This window comes from Plectropomus leopardus, chromosome 5 (assembly GCF_008729295.1).
Source record: "Plectropomus leopardus isolate mb chromosome 5, YSFRI_Pleo_2.0, whole genome shotgun sequence".
Taxonomy (NCBI): domain Eukaryota; kingdom Metazoa; phylum Chordata; class Actinopteri; order Perciformes; family Serranidae; genus Plectropomus; species Plectropomus leopardus.
Window position 1 is genome coordinate 2,553,314 of NC_056467.1, and position 21,805 is coordinate 2,575,118.

Here is a 21,805-nt window from a genome sequence, read left to right on the forward strand (position 1 = left end):
TTTTTACTCATATTTTGCTTAATTTGGGCCATTTTAGTTCAGTTACTTGTTGCCACGTGTTTTTGAGTGAAATCAACCCTTTTCCTCGGGTTTCAAGGGGTTAAATAAGCAGAATGGATAAAGAAAACACCTAAATTAATCAGGGAAGTTCTCCTAATCACACTTACTTTTCTGAGCATCCTCATCCTGCATGAAGAAGAGTTTAAAGATAAAGTGCGGATTGAAATGCAGGCAAAGAGCGACACCTGTTCGCACATGAAGTTTTTGGGAGCTTCAGCGCGTCAAAGCGCCCTGAACAAGTTTGTTGTACTCTGGCGCCATGTGGCGCCAAAAGTGTGAAACTGCGGCTCCGGGATGATTTTCATTGTTTAAAGAGCTGGCATTCTGCTGGCACACAGGCTTAATAAAGTGATTTACATGGTGCCTGGCAGAACATGTGTTTAGTCTTGTAATACAGCAGAAGCCTTTCAGAAAAGCCCTCTGTAACACCATGCATAAAATGCCTCTAATGGGTATGATGCTGGAAAAAAGAACTCAGACATACATATTCAAAATAATGATTCAGATCTGGACATATGGAGTTTGTTTTAACATTTGAAATTTAAAAAAAAGTTTATTTGAGTTATTTTAAGGCTCCCTTATACTTTAAATTATTTAAATTCTTTGTTTTTTCTACTTAAAGCTTTTTTTTATATTCAAAGAAAGTGTCTCCGCAGACGTAAATGGTGCAAAAACGCACAATTAAATGATAATATTCTCATTATAGCTTCACTAATGTGATTAAACATTTCCCAGTGTTCTTGGTGGCGGTCAGCTCCAAGCACACACAGTGCCTCTCAGTGTCCAGCGGTGGTCCTTTGTGCACGGATAAAGCAGCTCGGCCTTGGGGGGGCTCCCGGCTCTGTGGGGGCCTGCCACTCACACGCGGCTCCGAAATAACCCGAGTAGCGGACTTCCAGCTATGCGTAGTATAGATGTCCTGCCGCTGCCATATAGCACGCTGGGTTAATAATAGGAGCACGGTTGTCAAGCTATTTCAGAAGGGGGGAGTGTCGGCCTATTCTCATTGGATCCGTTTTATCCGCGAGTATCTCGTGAAGTGCGAGTGGGAGGAGAATTTCCAGCAACGGAGGATATCAAAAATAAACCCCCTCATGTCCAGGGAAGAGCAGAAAGTATAAATACCCCCGATATGTCCAGACTGCAGCGGTGCTGGTGAGTGGTACAACAAGACTTAAGCTTTGGTTTGGGAATTAGAAACTCAGACAGACTGAAATTAAATACCAGACATACTTGACTGAGACTGGCTTCACTTCTGGAAAATCACTTTTAATTTCTCTGATTCGAGAAGATTCTCCTCTGACTGGAAAGACGCGCCACTAACCACAGATAAAGGACATATATTGTAATAAATTCTTTATTTTATTTTTTTTTACCACTCTTGAATGCAATTTTCCATTGCAGAAGATGTGTTCCACTTTGTGTTTAATCTTTTTACTCCTGTGCGTAATGAACGCGGCGCTCTCCACTCCATTTGAATCAGAGGATATTGTACCTGTTCGGATAAATGGAAGAATCAGCGGTCGCTTTTGGAAAAGAAGCGAGGAGCTGCCTCGGTTTAAGCTCAGCGCGTTTGGCAAGGACATGACTCTGAACCTCATACCAGATACCAGCTTTATGGCGCCGACCTTCACCATACAGCGCATCAGAGCCAGAGATGTTGGCGCTTTACGCAGCGCTTCAGGTGCCTCGGAGCTCCGGAAATCTATGAACCAGACGGAGGAGAGTGAAGGGCAGCTGAGGAGCTGCTTCTACTCGGGGAACGTAGATCACGATCAGAGCTCGGTGGTGGCTGTCAGTTTGTGCTCAGGCATCTTTGGCTCCTTCATCGCGGAGGGGAAAGAGTATTCAATTGAGCCCAAACTCGGCGGCGGCTTGGGGCCAGACTCTGCCGAGCAGCTGCATGTCATCAAGAGGAGGACATTCGCCCAGAGCCGCGGTGTCCCCCTCCTGTTTGATCACGCTGCGGCGGAGAGCCGAGCGGAGAAGCACAATGGGGAAAGTTTTACGCATGAAGACAGTGACGCACGGAGGGAACCTCGCCGGAGACGCTTTGTTTCCGCGCCACGGTTCATAGAGACCCTGGTGGTGGCAGACTCAACCATGACCCACTTCTATGGAGATGAAATAAAGGTCAGACACGATGAACTCACTCTTTCCTGCACACACTGTTGATAGGAACTTAAACAAACTAAAGTTTAATTTTAAACTGTCCCATAAACAAACCCCCGAAGACGTCATCTTTTTTTCTTTTTCCTGCTCGCAAAGATTCACAGACACATAGAGGCAGGGATTTGTTTTTCTGTGATGCTTCGTAAAACATGTTTTGGCAGTGAGGGCAGTTTGGGAGGAAGTCGGTGGGCTCCCTGTTTTCCACAGGCTGAGAAAGAGGGTCAGGCAACAGAAATGCGAGCAATGCTGAACCACATTCCTTAGGACTTGGTCACGATTTGGCAGCAGAGACTCAGCATCATCCCGGGAGGATTCACGAGGCTTACACTATCTGTCCTGTCCTGTCTTTATTAAAAAGTCATTTTATGGACCCTTCCCTGCTCTGCATCATACAAAACAGACAATATTTAAACAGGATTAAATTTGATGGATGCAGATAGTGTATAAACCCTTTTAAAACTGGATTGTCACCACTTTTTGTGCAGCGTTTGAACGCCTTTTACAAGCATTTAAACCTTTGAAACATGAGAAAACCGGTTTAATTTTTTTCAAAACATTGGGAAAACGGCAGTCAGCAACAGACCTTAGCTTAAAAAAAATTGAAAAGAGAGAGAGGGGAAATAACTTTTTAAAAATCAGATAACTAGGGAAAATATATATTTTTTAAAACAAAAGTAATTATTATAACTATTATAAAGGTTTCAGAAAAAATATTAATTCTTATAATTTATATATTGGTTTTATTTAAGCACTTTTTCGGGCTATTCCTTGTTTTTGTCCTTTTAGTTATCTTTAGTTTCCTTAAGAATGTTTTTTTGCTAATATTTGGTTATTATATATTATATTAAGTTGCTTATTGCCTTCTTTCCATGTTTTTGAGGGAAAAGCCAATTTGCTCAAGTTTCGAGGGGTTAAAAAACTCTTGAAATCATCCTCTCAACCTAATAATACCGGTCCTGTTTTTATCCAGAGCTGAACTAAAGACTTATTTAAAACAAAAAGTAGGACAATCCATGATCCTGCCACAATCTGGAGCAGCCAAATTCTAGTCTGTTTGTAGTTAACAAGCTTCTCAGCTGCCAAAATCTCTGCCTTATTCCACAGTGAGTATCTGAAGGAGTCAGAGCTCCAGAGTCAAGTGGACAAAGGTTAGACTGATAAATCTGGCTAATATTGGATTTTCAAATGTCATTACTGTGGTTTTCTGTAAGCTGGTGCGGTGTCAGTGATTCCACTAAAATCACCAGGTGGTTCTGGAGAGTGAGAGCGCATACAGGTGGAAAAACTTTATATGTGGGAATATCATCCCACCCTAGAAAAAGTGATTTCATCTGGGTAGACGGAACGGTTTGATATACACGTAAAACTTAAAAGTAAACTAACCCTCTGAAACCTGCAGCAACGCCACTTTTTAGTGCTGATTTCAGGCGCCTTTTACAGTATTTAACCCTTTGAACCCTGAGAAAACTGCAATTTCTTTTAAAAACATGGGGGAAAAATGCAATGAGCAACATGGTAAGAAATGTTCCACAAACTGCAAGAAAGTAGTAGATTTAGAAAATTATTCTAAAACATTAAGTCTAGGGAAAAAGAAAAAGACCTAAGGGAAAACCATAAAGTGATCATAACTACACATTTTAAATTATGTTTTTAATTTTTTTTTTTTACATTTTGTTAACACTTTTTCCATGTGTTTGTTAAACTTTCGTCTTTTTCTTTCTTTTAACTAATTTCCAGGAGATTTTCTTGTACTTTTAACACATTTTTTTGGGTCATTTCTTTTTTCGTCGCTCATTGCCTTCTTCCCATGTTTTTAAAAGAAGAAATAAAGCCAATTTGCTCGGGTGTCAAAGGGTTAAACAGTATGATCTAGACCTTTTCTATGAAAAGTGTCATGAGATGACTTTTTTTAGGATTTGGCGACTGCTATATAGATACAATTGACTTACCAGCTCTCCACTCAAACACAACACTGTGACAGCGCTGTGGAAACTCCGCCTTTCCCCACCTCCCATGACATAATGATAACCAGAACTATTTGAGGCAGCTCTTTACACTTACAGTCAGCTCTGAATAATGAGTAATACTGCTTCTGTTTTCCCGAAAGTGGAAAACCTCAGACGCAATCCTGGTGAAGTCACCAAAACCGTACATCATGTGGGAGAAACACAGGTGGTGTCAGACTGGTAGTAAAAGGTCTTAACGTTTGTACCAGTTTTTCTGTCATGCAGAGTCATCAAAGTGAGAAAAAACTTCACATAAAGGTCGTTTTTATTGTGATCTTAAGGAGATTTCCATGCACGTTAACCAAAGTTATCAAAATTGACTTTTTGCATAAAAAATGTTTGATAAGAGGCGGTGTGTGCTCGAGCCAGACTGCTACCGAAAACATATCAGCTGACTGTGGTATCGTCCAATATTAAACAAGAAACTGCAGTACCAAGGAGACAAAAGCTATGTTTGTAATCATTTCGAAACATTGTGTGTTGTCGTTACATAGGCTGTCCAGCAGAGAGCACATGTCCAGCTTGTTACATGTATTGGTAAAAAAAAAAGACAATTTTAAAAGATCTTAAGAAACAAAACGTTTGTTAATGTCATGCAGGTTTGTTGCAAAAAATTATCTGCCAATGAAGTGTTTGCAGGTAGTTTTACGCTCGAATGTCACTATATTGTTCGGACTCTCATTACTACAGGCAGAGACAAACATCATTTAAGGCAAATGTTGGTACCTACACTGAGTTACCTTCTGCCTTTTGGCTTAGCTCTCTTTTATCCTCTACTGTGTCTTTTGCTGAGTTCATGTGATGTTGGAAGGTTGTAGTTTCGGTTTTGGGAAGTCGTTCTTCCGACTTTGTTGTGGCATTTTAATGCCACAAGCGTTTAAACCTGAGAATGACTGCTGTTCTCGGTTTATTTATATTTTTATATATTTTTAAATTTTTTTATATTTAATTTTCACCACATGGACAGCAGATAACATCAATACCATATTACATTTTACATGTGATCAAAAAATAATATTTAATACGAGAATTAAAAAAAAATTTCTTACCATTGACCAAATATTGACTTTTGCCTGCCATGTTTATGCATTTATGACATCAGTCGGCAACTCATGTAATAAAATAATGTTGTTGCAGCTAATAGATGCAGATACTAATATGGGCATCTAGTTAAGTAAATAATAGCTACTAGGAACAAAATAACCAAATATATTTTTTTTTACCATCAGTTGTTGACACTGTTTCCATGCTTTCCGCCATTTCTGTTGTTCTGAAACGTCACGCAAACGTCACAACTCAGCAACTCGGGTATCATCAAAATTTCCCAACTTCCCACTTGTAATCACGACATTGAAAGGCTGTTCATGTGCTCGTTACTAACTCGTTAACACGATAAATACAGTATTTCCGAGGAGCACGTGAAGGCAGCAGAAGTTCGAAGTTTTTAAATGTCTTGTCTCTTCCCCTCCACAGCACTACATTCTCACCCTGATGTCGATGGCTGCGCAGCTTTACAAGCACCCCAGCATAAAGAACTCAGTCAACATGGTGGTGGTGAAGATGTTGATGGTGGAGGACGAGGAGGTCGGCCCGGAGGTATCCAGCAACGGAGGCGTGGCTCTGAGGAACTTCTGCTCCTGGCAGCAGCTCTTTAACCCACCAAGCCAGAGGCATCCGGAGCACTACGACACTGCCATGCTCTTCACCAGAGAGGTGAGGGCCGAGCACACGGCGGGTTTAGCTCGTGCTGCAGCTGCAGGACCGTTGTCGAGGTCTTTACAGTAAAGCATACCGTCGTCTATATACAGTGTTTTAAACAGAGACATTTTTGGATAAATTGAGCACAAATCTTAATTATTCACCTCAGAGGCAGTAGTTTGACCAAAAAAAAGACTTAACTCAAGGTCCACTTACCAGCTTTCCAGAGCTTTCATCTGCAGCTCAGTCTTCTTCAGTGGATGGGGCTTGCTCAGCTGTCACAAAGACTGTGAAATGACAACATTGGAAACAGATAACGTCAGCTTTCAATGAACACCAGAGCAAAGAAAGGTCAAAGGTCATCAACCAGAAGTCAGTAAACAGTCTGAGAAAGATCAAGAAGCTCATTTGCATCTAACATGTAATCATGTGATCAGATTTCTATACTTGATGCCAACTATGCCATCTGTAAGACCTCTGAGCAAAATCATCCACTGAGGAGAAAATACCAATAAATGGACTTTGAGATAAGATTTTTTTCACATTTGCTAGATTATTTAAAGGTCCAGCGTTTAGGATTTAGTGCCACCTAGCAGTGAGGTTGCAGATTGCAACCATTAGAAACTTCTCCCAGGTGCCAAGCGTGTAGGAGAACTACAGTGGCTAACGCGAAAATGTGAGAATCCAAATGGCCCTACATAGAGCCTGTGTTTAATTTGACTGCTCTGGGCTACTGTAGAAACAAGATCTCGGACTCCGTGGAAGAGAGTATGTAGATATAGACTGCTCACTTTGAGGTGACAAAACATTTCTGCTAATATATCCTCCTAAATCCTACGCACTGTACATTTAAACTTAAAACAGCAGTGGCTCTAGAATTGATCCTTGGGGAACACCAAATTTCATATTTAAAGCAGCAGAATTATGTGTTTCATTGCATTTTTGCTACAGGAACTGCTGAATGTTTACAATATTTTGTTATGAACCATAATTTAAAGCTAAGTTTAAAAATAATTTTATATCAACAATGGGTTAAATATGTGTGTATTTTGGAAAGTATTGCTAATGATCAACCCATCAAGAATTATGACCAACTCTGCAAATCCCCTCAGCACCATAAGATGGTTTACCAATTTCTGCTCATTTTGCTTTGTTTTGGTCTCGCTGCCAATCAACTTTTTTCCAGCAGCAGTAGGAACCAATTTTCAGTATAAAAGAAGCGATAAACGGACTGCATACTGCCTGCCCAGAACCAAACGGCAACCCTACAAAGTTAGATACCAACTGCTGAACATAGTAAAACATTTATCAGTCTAGGACACAGATATTTCCCTTCGGAGTTGGTGGAGTCTAAAACATAACAAAAAAGGAGAGTGCTGGACTCACATTCTTCAGGTGGCTAGAAACAGCTAACACATTAGCCACAAGAACTTCGTAAGGCCCGCAATATATCAACCACGTGTGAATAATGCAGCCTTAAAACTCCAGTCTGAGCAGAAAGTATCTGGTGTCAGGCTTTACGACTCAAAGTGGTTTCAGATTATGAGCGTGCAGCTTTACTTTAGAGCATGGTTTGGGCTGTTTGGTGCAAGCAACTACTCAAATGTTGCAAGTGCTTTACAGGGTATTATTAGAACGGACAGTCCACTTACCCATGATTGTCTGGTATATTTTGTTCTCCGCTCCGAAGGCAATAATCCAGAAAGGATGAGTCATGAATTAAGCCCTGGTGGAATTCAGTCTCGGGCCAGCTGCGGTACATAATGTGGTTTCTGAGCAGCAGACTCAACCACACAACATTTACTTAAAACCAGAGTGTCTTACAGTAACACAGGTGCATCTGAGGGCCAGATGTGTTTATGATGGGATGTCCCAGCTGAAAAAGAGTCACTTGCTTTGAGACATTTATTGTATATCTTGCTCTTTAAACCCTCTGAAACCTGGACCAACATGTGTTTCTCTTGTGCTGCATTGAGACGCTTTCACAAGTATTTTACCTTCGAAACTTGAGAAAACTGGTGAAGAAAACCTTTACACTCTTGGCAAGATGTGTGTATTTCTGCTGATATCACAAACCAATTTTTTGTTAATTGACAAAGTGAAAACGTACAATGTATTTTTTATTATTTCGCACAATGAATGGCTGTTAATTACTTTGAAATGAATTTTATATTATGTCTCCATCTGCAGGTGGGCCGTCGGGATGAAAGTACACATAATATGATGTTAATTCCACTACAGAAGCGACTTGATGATCACTGAAATTAGGTCGGGGGGGAGTGGATATATGTCGATATCGGTATTGTTATCGGCCAAATAAGTTGTTGTATATCGGCATAACGGCTATCACCAAAAACCCAATATCTTGCAAACCTAATTTTGGGCCTATTTCTTGCAAAGTTGCCTTTTGTCTTATTTCCTTGTTTTTGAAGGAAATCAAGCCAGTTTGCTCTGGTTTCAAATGTTTAGGCAACTCTGGAGCACATGGGTGAGATTAGAGGGAAAAATGAAACTATGTGAGGTAAAGGAAAGCCTTTGTAGCTCTTTGGGTAAATGAAAGATGCAGAAAAGGGTTCGTTGAGATGGAGTCATCTTTTCCAGTGTCAACAGACAGCAAACAAACTGTGCTTTATGGATGCTTCGAAAGGAAATAAGTCCAAAAGTCCTTTGAGTTTGAGATGATATTGGCTTGCTCTGCTGTATTTGGCGTCCTTCTTCCTTCTGGTATGTGTATGTTGACAAGGTGTTAGCAGAGAATACATTAGACGAGTAACTCCTCTATTATTACATTTCAGTAGCTATGTGATTTGGTATCCGGCGTACCATTTATCTGCCTACTGACTGACGATAGCATGTAAATCTGACCCTGGATCAGGGCGATGATGAATAGAGCACATGTCGTGCGTTGGATCTGCTGAGGCAGCTTTCGATTGTGGAAACCATCATTCACGCGAACTCGGTTTGTGTTTGTTTTTCCATTTCAGCGGAGAGATATGCTTTGAAATGCAGAGGACGGAAGGCTCCTCGTGGATGAACTAACTTTAGTGTCGCCACAAATCAGCTCTGACATGATTGGGACACTTAAAATGGTCAGCCGGAGTGTGCGGCCGGGATCTGGGCTGAAAGTGTGTGCCACAGTCAGAAGGCTATTGTGACACTGAAAACTTTCTCTCTGTTGGATGTAGTGGAAACTTTTTCTCGTGCATTTTTTTGGTCTTGTACTGTATGTGTTTGTCTTTTCTGCAACGCCGCACTTTGGCTTGTGCTCGGACGCACGTCTTACTGCGCGCCTGCATGCATGAGTGATGATGCTATTGTGGAACAAGGTGTACAAACGCACGCTGAGCTGCGTTCAAACAGCAGCTCCAAGTCCAGATGGGTTTTGAATCACGGAGGGTTCTGCCTTGTTGTTTTTTTGGGGGGCTGAGCCCGTGGACGCGTCCGTCTCTGTCCCACACAGCCAGGCGTCTTCTCCAGCAGGGAAAGATTTCTGATACACCACATTGTTAATTTTCCAGCTGCATGCTGAGGATATTTATTTGCTTTGTTTTACGACGGAAACACTGAGCAACATGTTTTTGATTTGTTTCTCGAAAAGTTGCAGAAAAACAACTGGACATAAATAGAAACGGTGAAAGTTTGCCATGTGACATGATTAATGTCACTCAGGGCTGCCCATACACACAATATATTTACTTTTTTGACAGAATAATGTCAAGAAACTCTTTGATAGTCCAAAAAGCCAGCTGTTCCTAAACAAACAGTGTCTTCTTTTCAAGAGAAATGGTCCTCATCTGAGTTAAGAGCTTTGTAAGGAGCCAATGATGCTCAATGCTAAACTAAAAACCTGGACTGATTTAACCCTGTGAAACCCGAGCAAATCAGCTTCATTTCTTCCAAAAACACGGGCGGAAGGCAATGAGCAACTTAACAGGAAATTACCCCAAAAAATTGCAACAAAATTGGTAAAAAGTTACAAGAGAATGACCTGAAATTTAGCAAAAGAAAACAAGTTAAAAAATGGAAATGACATGAAAAAATGCTGTAAATAAAAAAAAATCTGTAACATAATTTGAATTTATAATAATATATTCATAAATATTGTTTCTGCCCCCCTTTCTTAATCAGTAACAGTCACTGAGATAAATCTGAAATTATAATACAGTTACTGATCAAAATGTTGGTGATCACGAAGGGATTACATTCAAATATAAAACCGTTTTTAACAGTCATTCTGTTGCTTTGCTTGTTTTTGTTTTTAGCCGTGCAGGAATGCTGTCTTTTGACATAATTTTACGCTTTATTGCCCAGCAAAAAAATCTGTTAGAAAAGCAGGGTAATTAACCGAGTGGTTACATTACTGTGATGGAGTAATACCATTTATCATTATTATTTTTTAAGAGGTTAAACATTAATTTTCAGATTGTTTTCTTGTCAGCTTTTTTCTTTCTTCTTATGTTTGTGAGGAGAAATAAACTTTTTTGCTCAGGTTTCAAAGGTATAAATACCTGTGAGGAGCGTCTGAATGCAGCACAAGAAAAACTGATGTCCGTCAGGGTTTTAAAAGGGTTACATGAAACAGCTGATTTCAAAACAAGCATGCATTTTCGTGGTTTCAGCGGAGAGTTTTAAGTGTTGCATGACACTGAACGTGTGGCGAGATCACACAGCGGCCGGTGGTATACGGCTCTTGTTGTATCGTGAGTGGCGTGTCACTGCTGGTTTCTGGTATGCCGCTGTGGCTCTGCTGGCTTATGGCACTTATGAATGGTATGCCACTCATGTTCCACTGGCAGATACAACTCTCCACCACTGCATACTGATTATAGCTGACATACTGTATACCACTGGTGATTATGATGTGCTGCTGTGTGTGTGAATTGTTACTAGTGTTTTACCCAGATTCTTAGTAGTAAGTAGATATACTCGCAGTAGTATGTTGCTGCTGTTTGGATGGCTCATACCTTCCACACTGGAATATGATGATCCTTACTGGCATATGTCATTGCTGTTATGTTGACTAAATACAGTTGTTCCTTACAAGTACCTCCTGTATTTCATAAGCTTTTTTGGGCTATGTTGTGGTCTAAAATGCCTGATTCACACCAGCTTTTTCAAAAGATTACAATAGGGGTTGACTGATGCCGATTATCAGTAGTTAATGACACCAGTAATCAATATTTGCAACCAATATGCATTTACAATAAAAATAATAATCTTTAAGTGAGTATTTAGAATTTGTAATATAACAAACTCCAACACAAAACTTTGTTTAAATGTCTTTAGCGAATGTGCTGAAACCTTCAACATCATATACAGCAAGTTCCCAGCAATTTACTGTAACTTGCTGCAGCAAATTTCAATAGAATTTAAATGAATAAAAACAGCTTCCTGAGGTTTTACAAAGTAAACGTTCTTCCCATGCAGACGCTTTCTTTGCACTTTTTAAATGACTCATTTTGCAAATATTGCTTCCAGTAATCAGCAGGTAAAAATAGCAAAAGAAGGTTGTTTTTGCATAATTTACTGAAAATTAATCTCACATTATCCTCATCTCGACCTTGGCACTCCAGCTTCAGTGTTTTCTCTGTTTGTTTGTGTTGCAGGACATCTGCGGACAGAAGAGCTGCGACACGCTGGGTGTGGCCGATGTCGGGACGATGTGCGACCCCAAGAGAAGCTGCTCGGTCATCGAGGATAACGGCCTGCAAGCTGCCTTCACAGCTGCACACGAGCTGGGTTAGATCATGTTTGTTGTCACATGGGTGGGCTGATTGGGGCGTAGGATTTATGAAAAAACATCTAAAATTGAATATAATAGTAAAGGTCCTGAATATGGGGCTTTAACCTCTTGAAACCCAGGGAAATTGGCACAATATTTTATTAAGAAATTAAAGTTACAAGAAAATCACCCAAAAGTTTGCAATAAAAGAAATAAAAAAGAAGAAGAATAAACAAAAAGTAAGAAAATGCTGAAAAACAAAAAAAGAATAATAATGTAAAAAGACATTTTTTTCAAAAAATGGAAAAAATGTCTTTCTTTCTCTCTTTCCTTTTTTTTAGGTAATTTTACTTGTCACTTAGTTTTCTCATCATTTTATTAAATTTAACTAAATTTCAGGACATTTCTTGTGAAGTTGCACATTGCCTTCGTCCCATGATTTTCTAAATAAATCAAACCAGTTTAATACGTTTATGCTTGCGAAAGTCACCTGAACGCAACACGAGAAAGCTGATGTCAGTCTAAGTATCAAAGGGCTAAAGTCTTCTTCACGTTGTTATCGTTGCGTCTCTCCACGCTGCAGGTCACGTTTTGAGCATGCCTCATGACGACTCCAAGACCTGCGAGCGGCTGTTTGGCGATCTGGGCGGACATCACCTGATGGCCCCTCTGTTCGTCAGCCTCAACAAGACTGCGCCGTGGTCTCCCTGCAGCGCTCTCTACATCACCGAGTTCTTTGACAACGGACACGGTAGGAAATATTCCAGGTTGTCGCCCCAGCGTGTTAGAAATTACACATGGAGTAAATCAGAAAGTAAGCAGCTCTGCAGAGACCTTCTGCCAACATGGACGTCTGCCACCACGCTGCGGCTCTGTTATTAGGGCTGATTCAGAGATGAATAAAACATACTGTTATTCCTCTAACTATGGCTTTCCTGCTTAAACATGTCGCTGCCTTCAAATTATGGGTTGTAGGGAAAGTTTATATCGCCCTTAGATTTCCACATCTTTCTTTTTCCACATCCTCTTCTCCTCCCTCTGTGTTGCCTCCCGCCCCCTCCTCTTCATCTCGTGTTGTGCATCTTGTATTGTTTGTATCCTTACTAGACCTATCAGTGAACCTTCTTTTCCACTGAGTCATACAATGGACCTCTTCCTGTTCCTTACCTCCGCAGCCAAAAGCAACAGCTGGTGTCAGCAAAATTTTTTCTTTATCAGTTTGAAAAAAAAAAAAAAAAACGTTCGCGGCTGAGAATGTTCATTCCCGAGCGCGGACGTCATTGACAACTCCAGACAGAAAGCTTATTGAATGTAATAAAGGATCATTAGAGGATAGTAAATAAATTCAGATTTGGAATAGCTGTCAAATGTCCAGATTCAGAGCGCCCGGCTGCCTGTAAAAACACACTGCATTAGTTCCATTTATTCATTTTTATAGTCAGGACAGGACTTGCCCTGAATATTTTTCCACTGGTGTCATGCCACACACAAAGAGCAACACAGTAACAATTGTCACAGTGTCCACAATCTCCATAAACCACAATATAATCACTCTCATACACTGTTGCTTTGTGTTGGGACCCACAGGGGACTGCCTGCTGGATGTCCCCGAGAGCACCATTCCTTTACCAAGAGAGCTGCCAGGCACCGCGTACAGCCTGGACCAGCAGTGCCAGCAGATGTTCGGGGAGGAGTTTGTCCAGTGCCCCAACTCCTCAGACACTGATGTGTGCAGCCAGCTGTGGTGTCAGGAGGACGGGACGCAGCAGTGCTCCACCAAGAACGGCAGCTTGCCCTGGGCCGACGGCACCCCCTGTGGCCTCAACGGGACCTGCCTCCACGGAGCGTGCGTGCCCACTGAGGACGTGATGCAGCCGCTGGTAAGACCGCGTCTTTATCGATGAAGGCAGTGGCTCATACGCCATCAAAGTGAGACTGTATAACAAAAGAAAAAATGCCAAGGTTTTCTTCCTTCAAATGAAGAGTTGCATACATTAGCAATGAAATGCATCCTTGCTTAAAGCAGCGCGGCCACATCTTTAGTTGGTCTGTTATGGCCAATAATAATAATAATAATAATAATAATAATAATAATAACTAATATAACTTTAACTATAATAATAACTTTATATAGCAGCTTTAAAAACAGAGTTTACAAAGCAGAAATGGGATACACAGACGAAGATACAACAACAGAAACAGCTTTATTGAACTCAAGCGAGAAGAAACTAGAGTAGAGTCAGAATAAAATTAAAACCAGAGGACAACTAATGCAAGATGCAGGATGCATAATATCATTATAAAATAATACAAAAAATGGACCAAAAACAACAACAGAAACAATAAAACCACAAATAAAAGTGAATAAAGTAGATAAAACATACAATTAACAGATAAAAGAGATTTAAAAAATTAAAATAAATTACATAAATTATAACAACATAGCAGAAAAGCAAGTCTATAAAAATGGGTTTTAAGAGGTGATTTAGTGATTCTTGAGTTGGTTCTGGTCAGGATTTTTGGAACCTCGGAGCTATCTAGCGAGCCAACTTGCGTTTCCACCAGTTTTGTAATCAAGGATGTGTCACCAGTGAAGGTTGTTGCACCGCAAACTTTTGTTCCGTCATTACAGATATTTTTTTACCCAAAAAACTGAAAGCTAAATATTACTGAGACCACTGCATGCTTGATTTTGTCTGACAACTCCTAACTTGACTTCTCCATCGCTGCCTTCTTCATCCTCTCTTTACAACCTGGAGAATACGACATGCGTACTGTTGTCGTGGTTTGCAAAAGTCAAGAAAAAGAAAAACCTGGTTCTGAATCAGTTTATCTTTGGTTGAAATGCTGTGAACGGTTGGAAATGAGGTATGAGAACCAGAGCTGAACCGGCTCCATGTTGATGGAAAGTAAGAGTAAAGTAAGTTTCTTGAGTGGCAGTCAGCTTTTTTTTGTAAAGTTTTGACCTCATCAACCTTGAAAGGCTGCAAAAGTCGGTTAACGGTTTACTTCTCGTTCCACGTTTCACGCTGACGATGCTGATTTGCTTAGAGATTCCCGGAGGTTTCGATGAGTCACTTCCCTGAAGTGAACTGCTCATTTACTCAGAAATAGTGTTATCAAGTTTGTAATCATAAAACGTTTGTGTCAGCAATGTTGAGACGATATTCCACAGCAGATTTTCATTTTTTTGTGTATAAAAGTTGTTGTTTTTTGTCGTTTTTTTCTAATATGCAGGAAAAAATATTTCATGATTTGTTCTGCAACAGAAATCATATACATTTCTTAAGTTATCTTTTGATTCATCAGCTTTACACGTGCTGAAGTGCCTGCTTTCTTCTTGGTCAAAAACATCAGAAGATTTTAAGTGTCATTTTTGAAGAAAAGCTCCACAGCAGCTCCGACATGAACCTTGGAGTTAGACTGTCATTACTTCAACTTTAACTTTAAAGCCAGCAGGGCTGAGAAATCCTTTAGATGCTCAGAAAAAAGGAAATTTAAACAACTAAAATTCTACCTAGTACCTTGTACCTTGAAAATCTAGAAACGTCCTAAAATCCTAGAAATGTCCTAAAATCCTAGAAATGTCCTAAAATCCTAGAAATGTCCTAAAATCCTAGAAACATCCTAAAATCCAAGAAATGTCCTAAAATCCAAGAAATATCCTCAAATCTAGAAATGTCCAAAAATTCTAGAAATGTCATAAAATCCTCAAAATGTCCTAAAATCCTAGAAACATCCTACATATATGATGTTTGATTCAGACCTTTTTTAAAATCAGTGTCCCAATACAAAACTTCCATAAGAAATCTGCTGTTTAGGGAAAAGCTTGCAGGTTAGCCTGCGGAGGGACGTGGTCGTCCAGCGTCTCAGTTAGTGGACACAGGACATTTCTTCAGTTCTGCAGCTGTTAGCGGTCATAATTAAGAATACATGAATGAAAAGTACAGGCTAGTGTAAAAGTATGGATTACAGCATCATTTGAATTGGGTGAGTTTAAATCCGGCTGCTGCATCACGCCTGTTTATATTTCCTTAAAGAGCGTTTTTACATCTCAGTGTTTCGCTTCAGCTCGCTCGCCCTGATATCTTCTCCTTGTGTTATGATCACACATCTGTTTATGAAGCCAGACGTGCTGGCAGTTGGGATGTTAGCTGCTCCAAACTCATAAAACTTCTGGAAAGGACACTCGCGCGACTAACACACACACACACACACACACACATTCACTCACATGCACACACACACGCTCACATGCATACACACACACTCACATGCACACACACTTTGAATTGTGCCGTACAAAGCTGCAGCATGGCAGGTTCCACGAGTGGTGAGTGACACATGTGGCAGGAATGTGGGTAGAGGCAGACAGCGGGCGCGTGCCGAACTTCAACACAGATTTAGCCTGGAGTATCGGCGCGCCAGCACACTGTGCGGCCCCAAACCCAGAGGCCCAGACTGCGGTTTAGGCTACACAGCTGAGATTGCCTTTGGCACCGAGCTCTAACCAGCTACTCTGCTCTTTTTCCTCCTCTTCCCTCGCTGTGTTCTGCCGCAGGTGGTTGTGGACGGCGGCTGGAGTTTGTGGGGGCCGTGGCAGCAGTGCTCCAGGACGTGTGGAGGCGGGGTGGAGTTCTCCTACAGGGAGTGCACTAACCCTGTACCTCAGAACGGAGGCAAGTACTGCGAGGGGCAGAGGGTGCAGTACCAGTCCTGCAACACGCAGCCGTGCGACGACAACGACGGTGAGCAAAAGCGCTTTGCAGTCTTCAAAAAATTTTACTTGAAGCTGCTGATTGTCTTGATAATATATTTTAAACCTTCGAAACCTGAGATAATTCATTTTTTTCTCAGCCATGGGAAGAATATGGAGGACTAAAACCAACAAAATCAAGAATAAATAAATAAATGTGTCTATAATTGAATGAAAATGCCAATATTTATTAAATTTCCCATTTAACTTTCCATTTTATGTATCAGTTTATTCATTTTCCCACTTAATTTTCCATTTTTTTTTCAATTTATTCATTTTCATATTTATAAGCTTATTTATTTATGTGGTATTTTCCACTTTGCGTATAAATTCCCCTATTTATTTAATTTCCCATTTGATTTCCCATTTTACATATTTAATTATTCATTTTCAAATGTATTTATTTATTTATTTGTGTAATTATTTATGCATTTATTTATGTATAATTTTTCCTATTTGCCTTCCTCTCCATTTATTTCCTCAGACACATTTACCTCTCGTTTTCCTATTCCTCCTACATTTCCACCTTAATTATGCAAATATCCGTCATGGGTTTGTCAGCTTTTCACCTACCGACCGGCAGTTGGCCACGAGGAAAAAAATTGTTTTCATCTCACAAACACAAATCTGTTCATTTTATTCCTCTAGTAGGCCACCAAACGTTTCATTTGTATTTGGAATAATAATTTATAAAATAAGAAATGGATACTTGCTGTTTGAAGTTAGAAACCTGAAATCTAGGCGGATTCAAACACAGTGTGATACAAACCAGTTTATTTAAAAAAAAAAATCACCAAGGAACAGCCTGATACAGTTTGTTCCCGTAATGACCCGTTTGGTGTTTTGTTTTAAAAATTGACCCAGATTATGAATTGGTCATCAAGATTCTTGCAAATAGATTTTCTGTTGACTTCTCTTCATAAACAGCACAGGCAGTCCATCCAAATGTGTAACTGAAATTTCTACTGATATATAAATATAATTATTGACATATTCAACATATTTAACTGTATGACTGTTTCTATGTCAATACATTTTGCTTCATATTTTAGGAATGACTGAATTTTTAAGAGTTGAGTGTATCGTACACTAAGCTTTACTGCATCTCTCACCACAGGGAAGAGTTTCAGAGAAGAGCAGTGCGAGAAGTACAACAGCCCAAACTACCTGGACTACAACGGTAACGTGAAGCAGTGGATCCCAAAGTACGCGGGTGTTTCTCCCAGAGACAGATGTAAGCTGTTCTGCAGGGCCAGAGGCAGCAGTGAATTCAAAGTGTTTGAATCCAAGGTACAGTTTACACACTCACAGCTTAAATACAAACATTTTGCTAACATGCAACATACACGTTACGTTTCACAACAAATCTGTGTATCATCCGTTCATTTTTTTTTCAAAATTAAACCAAGAGAGGAAAAAAAAGATTTTTTTCCCGATTTTGTGCTCAAATAAAAAAAATGAAAAAACGGATAACGAGGGTGACAGTGTGTCCCTATATACACATATGACACGTAGGAAGTCTGCCAGTCTTCTTAAATGAATATTAGCATGGAGAATAACTGGAATTAAAGCCGAATATGTAGCATTTGTAAACATGCCTCAAGTCAGTGAGACACACGTGGTACTCTTAAAACTTCACTTCAGTATAAAAGTTATTTTTGACCTTGAAAAAAGTTTACTTCACTTCACTTCACCTCACCTTGCCTCACCTTACCTCACTTCACTTTACTTCACCTCACTTCACTTTACTTCACTTTACTTTACCTCACCACACCTCACTTCACCTCACTTCACCTCACCTCACTTTACTTCACTTTACTTCATTTCACTTCACTTCACCTCACCTTACTTTACTTGACTTGACTTGACTTGACTTGACTTCACTTCATTTCACCTCACCTCACCTCACTTCACTTCACTTCACTTCACTTCACTTCACTTCACTTCACCTCACCTCACTTTACTTCACTTTACTTCACTTCACTTCACTTCACTTCACTTCACTTCACTTTACTTTGCTTCATCTCAGTTGACTTGACTTGACTTTACTTCACTTAACTTCACTTTACTTTAATTCACCTCACTTCACTTCACTTTACTTTACTTTACTTTACTTTACTTCACTTCACTTCACTTCACTTCACTTCACTTCACTTCACTTCACTTCACTTCACTTTATTTGCACACAATTAAAAACTGCATAAAAGACTTAAAAATCAGGTTCTGTCGGGTTCGGGTCGGGCTGCAGACCTCTAACTCACTAACATGCTCATGTGGTCGGACCGCAACAAACCACAGAGAAGCTCAGATTAACACACTCAGAGGGAGCGTGACGCCATCACTCCTCATCATCTTTACATTTGCTTCTGTGTAAATGTCGCTTACAGAACTTTAAAAAACTCGAAATAAGATCCAGGTGAAAGTGACAACACCTCACGCTGTGTCCCTGCAGGTGATTGACGGGACGACCTGCGGCCCTGACACCACGTCAGTGTGTGTCCAAGGCCAGTGTGTGAAGGCGGGCTGCGACCAGGTGATCGGATCCAACAAGAGAGTGGACAAGTGTGGGGTGTGTGGAGGAAGTGGGCTCACCTGTAGAAAGATCAACGGCTCCTACAACAGAGCAACGTAAGTGCTCCGAAATAATCACCAACATGTGAAAATGATAAAGTTCAGATTCAGTGAAATGTATTTATGCGTCTGCAGAGTGAATTCAGCTGTAAGACAAGTCCAGGGACATATTTGAGCCTCTTTGTAACGCTACCATCCTCTTATCTGATGAGAGACTGCAGAATGGAAAACCCTTGCTTCCTCTTGCTGATCTTGATGTCTAAATTTTAGAGCAATGAAAGCAGTTACTTTAAATCAGGCAAAATACTGTAATTCTGCTTGTAAATGGTTTAGAATCAAATGCCTAAAGAGTTTTCCATTCAGTGTACTTTCAGTTTATTGTGCAGTTTTTGTGGCCTTCAGTGTTTTGACAGTGTGCCCTTTTTCCGCACCAGTTTCAAGCGAACATTAAATATTTTGTCTTTGTGCTGCATTGTGCTAAATATAGTTTGAAAATAAGGATTTACATTCTGGTTTTTGGCCCCAACCTATTTTGAAATTGGGGTTGTACTTCATATACTGGCTGTCATGTTATTATATGATTGTATATAAAGGTTTTTGTGGCCACATAAGAAAGGGCCAGCGATCAAACCACTAACTTTCCAACCGATAGACGACTAATCTACCGCCTGAGCCACAGCTAGCCTCACATATCACCACTTTAGAAATATAAGATTTCATCTGCTTTCTGAGATGTTGAGCTTCACAGTTTTTCATCGAAAATAGCAAAAATGATATGAACCCTTTTTGTTTTCTAAATATAAAGTCCAAAAATGCGTAAAAAAACACTACATATTTTATTAATTTATTTAACATTGGACTACCGTTTGAACATCCAGGATTTATTCGATCCATCCACCACCCCGCCCGTCGTACAGGGACCTTCGTGCTCCTTATATTATGCAAACTTGCAAACCAACGCCGTCCTGCTCCTGCTGCGTATCATGCAGACGTGGCAGGCCCGTCCATGTATCATGCAGACGCGGCAGGCCCGTCCATGTATAATGCAGATGCGGCAAGGTGCTGTCCGGCCGTCTGCTGGTTCTGTCCAGTGGCGTATTGTTCAGACACAAAAGGTGGCTTTTGGCTTCGAGATCTTACGCCAAGAGCACTGTCAAAGCAGCGGCAGTATTTTCCAATTTTTCTTAGACGTGTTGAGGAAGGTTCTCAGTCATTAGGTCATGGTACCCATAAGTGCTATTTCGTGGCAAATGAACTTGTTTCAGTTCCTTGAAGACGTTTCGACTCTCATCCAAGAAGCTAGCTGCAAGTTTTTAACCCCTGTGGAGGTGTGTCCTACAGGGTCATTAAGGTCACATGTGGACTCTGAGTTTCAGAGTCGCTAAGGCCACTTGTGAGTCGTTGACCCAAACAGCATTAACATTTCAGCATTAGACGCAGACTGAAAACAGGGAAAAGCTAGCCCTGTTTGTAAGCAGATTACCCAAAATGCCAGACTGTTGCACTGAGCTTTACAGGTGCTGGTTTGGCAAATTTTTGATCTTGAGAGAGCTAGGCTATCTGCACTCCTCTTTCTTGAATTGTTACGCTAAGCTAAGTCACCACCTCTGAGCTTTAGCTCTGTGAGTAAGACTTTATCAACTTATCATCTAACTCCTGAGAGGAAAGCAAAAAAAGCATATTTAATATCCAAAAAGCTCAATAGTCATGGAAAAAGGATGTTATATATCTCACCTTTTTTTTGTTTTCTCTCGCAGCTATGGATACAGCGATATTGTCACGATTCCTATTGGTGCCACAAATATTGACATCAAACAGCGGAGCCACAGAGGAATAAAGCATGATGGGAACTACCTGGCTATAAAGAGAGAAAGTGGCGGTTACATACTCAACGGTAACTTCTCCGTGTCCACGGTGGAGCAGGACATTCCCGTGCTGGGTGCTGTCCTAAAGTACAGCGGCTCCTCCACCACGCTGGAGAGGATCCAGAGCTTCAGGCAGCTGAAGGAAGCCATCACTATCCAACTGCTTGCCACTGCAGGGGACGCCAACCCCCCCAAGGTCAAATATACCTTTTTCATCCCGAGAGATGTTACCTTCAACAAGTCCAAGGAGAGGAAGGTCTCGTCACCATCTTTGCATATGATCCATCCTTTCGGCGTGCCCGACTGGGTGCTGGGGGAGTGGTCCGAGTGCTCCAAGAGCTGCGGCTCCGGATGGTCCAGGAGGAACGTTGAATGCCGAGACAATGCGGGCTTCCTGTCCAGCCAGTGTGACAAAGACCTGAAGCCCATAGACATCAAGCCTTGCGGCGATCTGCCGTGCCCCATTTGGCAGATGGGACCTTGGTCCGTTTGCTCACGAACTTGTGGTCAGGGGGAACGCCGCCGCAGCGTCGTCTGCATAGACTACACTGGGAAGACTGTTGAGCCGGAGAAATGCGATCCGAACAAAATCCCAGAGCCCGTCTCCGCAGAATGTCTCAACCAAGAGTGCTTATGAAGAACATGAGTATAGTGAACTTTCCCTTTTTGGTCTGACTGCACTTACCAACCATGGATGGATTACTGAACGGGCACAACGGGCACAGGCCCAGGGACCCGAGGGGGCAGGGGGCGGAGACACAAAATGACCACCAAGAGACACATAGCAACCATAAAGAGAGACAAAGCAAACACCTAGAGACACAAAACAACCACAGAGACACAAAGCTAACACCAAGGGACACAAAACTCCTGCAAATTGTCATAAAATAAACACAAAGACACACACCGAGACACAAAAAGCCCACCAAGAGACACAAAACAAACATATAAAGAC

At 40.9% G+C, this 21,805-nt stretch overlaps 1 protein-coding gene across 1 annotated transcript; it reads left to right on the forward strand.

Moving 5' to 3' along the window:
- The first annotated feature begins 1,177 nt into the window (after nt 1–1,177).
- On the forward strand, nt 1,178–21,805 carry LOC121942985 (A disintegrin and metalloproteinase with thrombospondin motifs 8-like). Its single transcript, XM_042486324.1, has 9 exons — nt 1,178–2,193; nt 5,712–5,951; nt 11,543–11,675; nt 12,242–12,409; nt 13,246–13,538; nt 16,220–16,406; nt 17,532–17,704; nt 18,867–19,042; nt 20,743–21,805. The coding sequence occupies exons 1-9, from the start codon at nt 1,468–1,470 to the stop codon at nt 21,485–21,487; spliced, it is 2,841 nt and encodes a 946-aa protein (XP_042342258.1). The 5' UTR covers nt 1,178–1,467; the 3' UTR covers nt 21,488–21,805.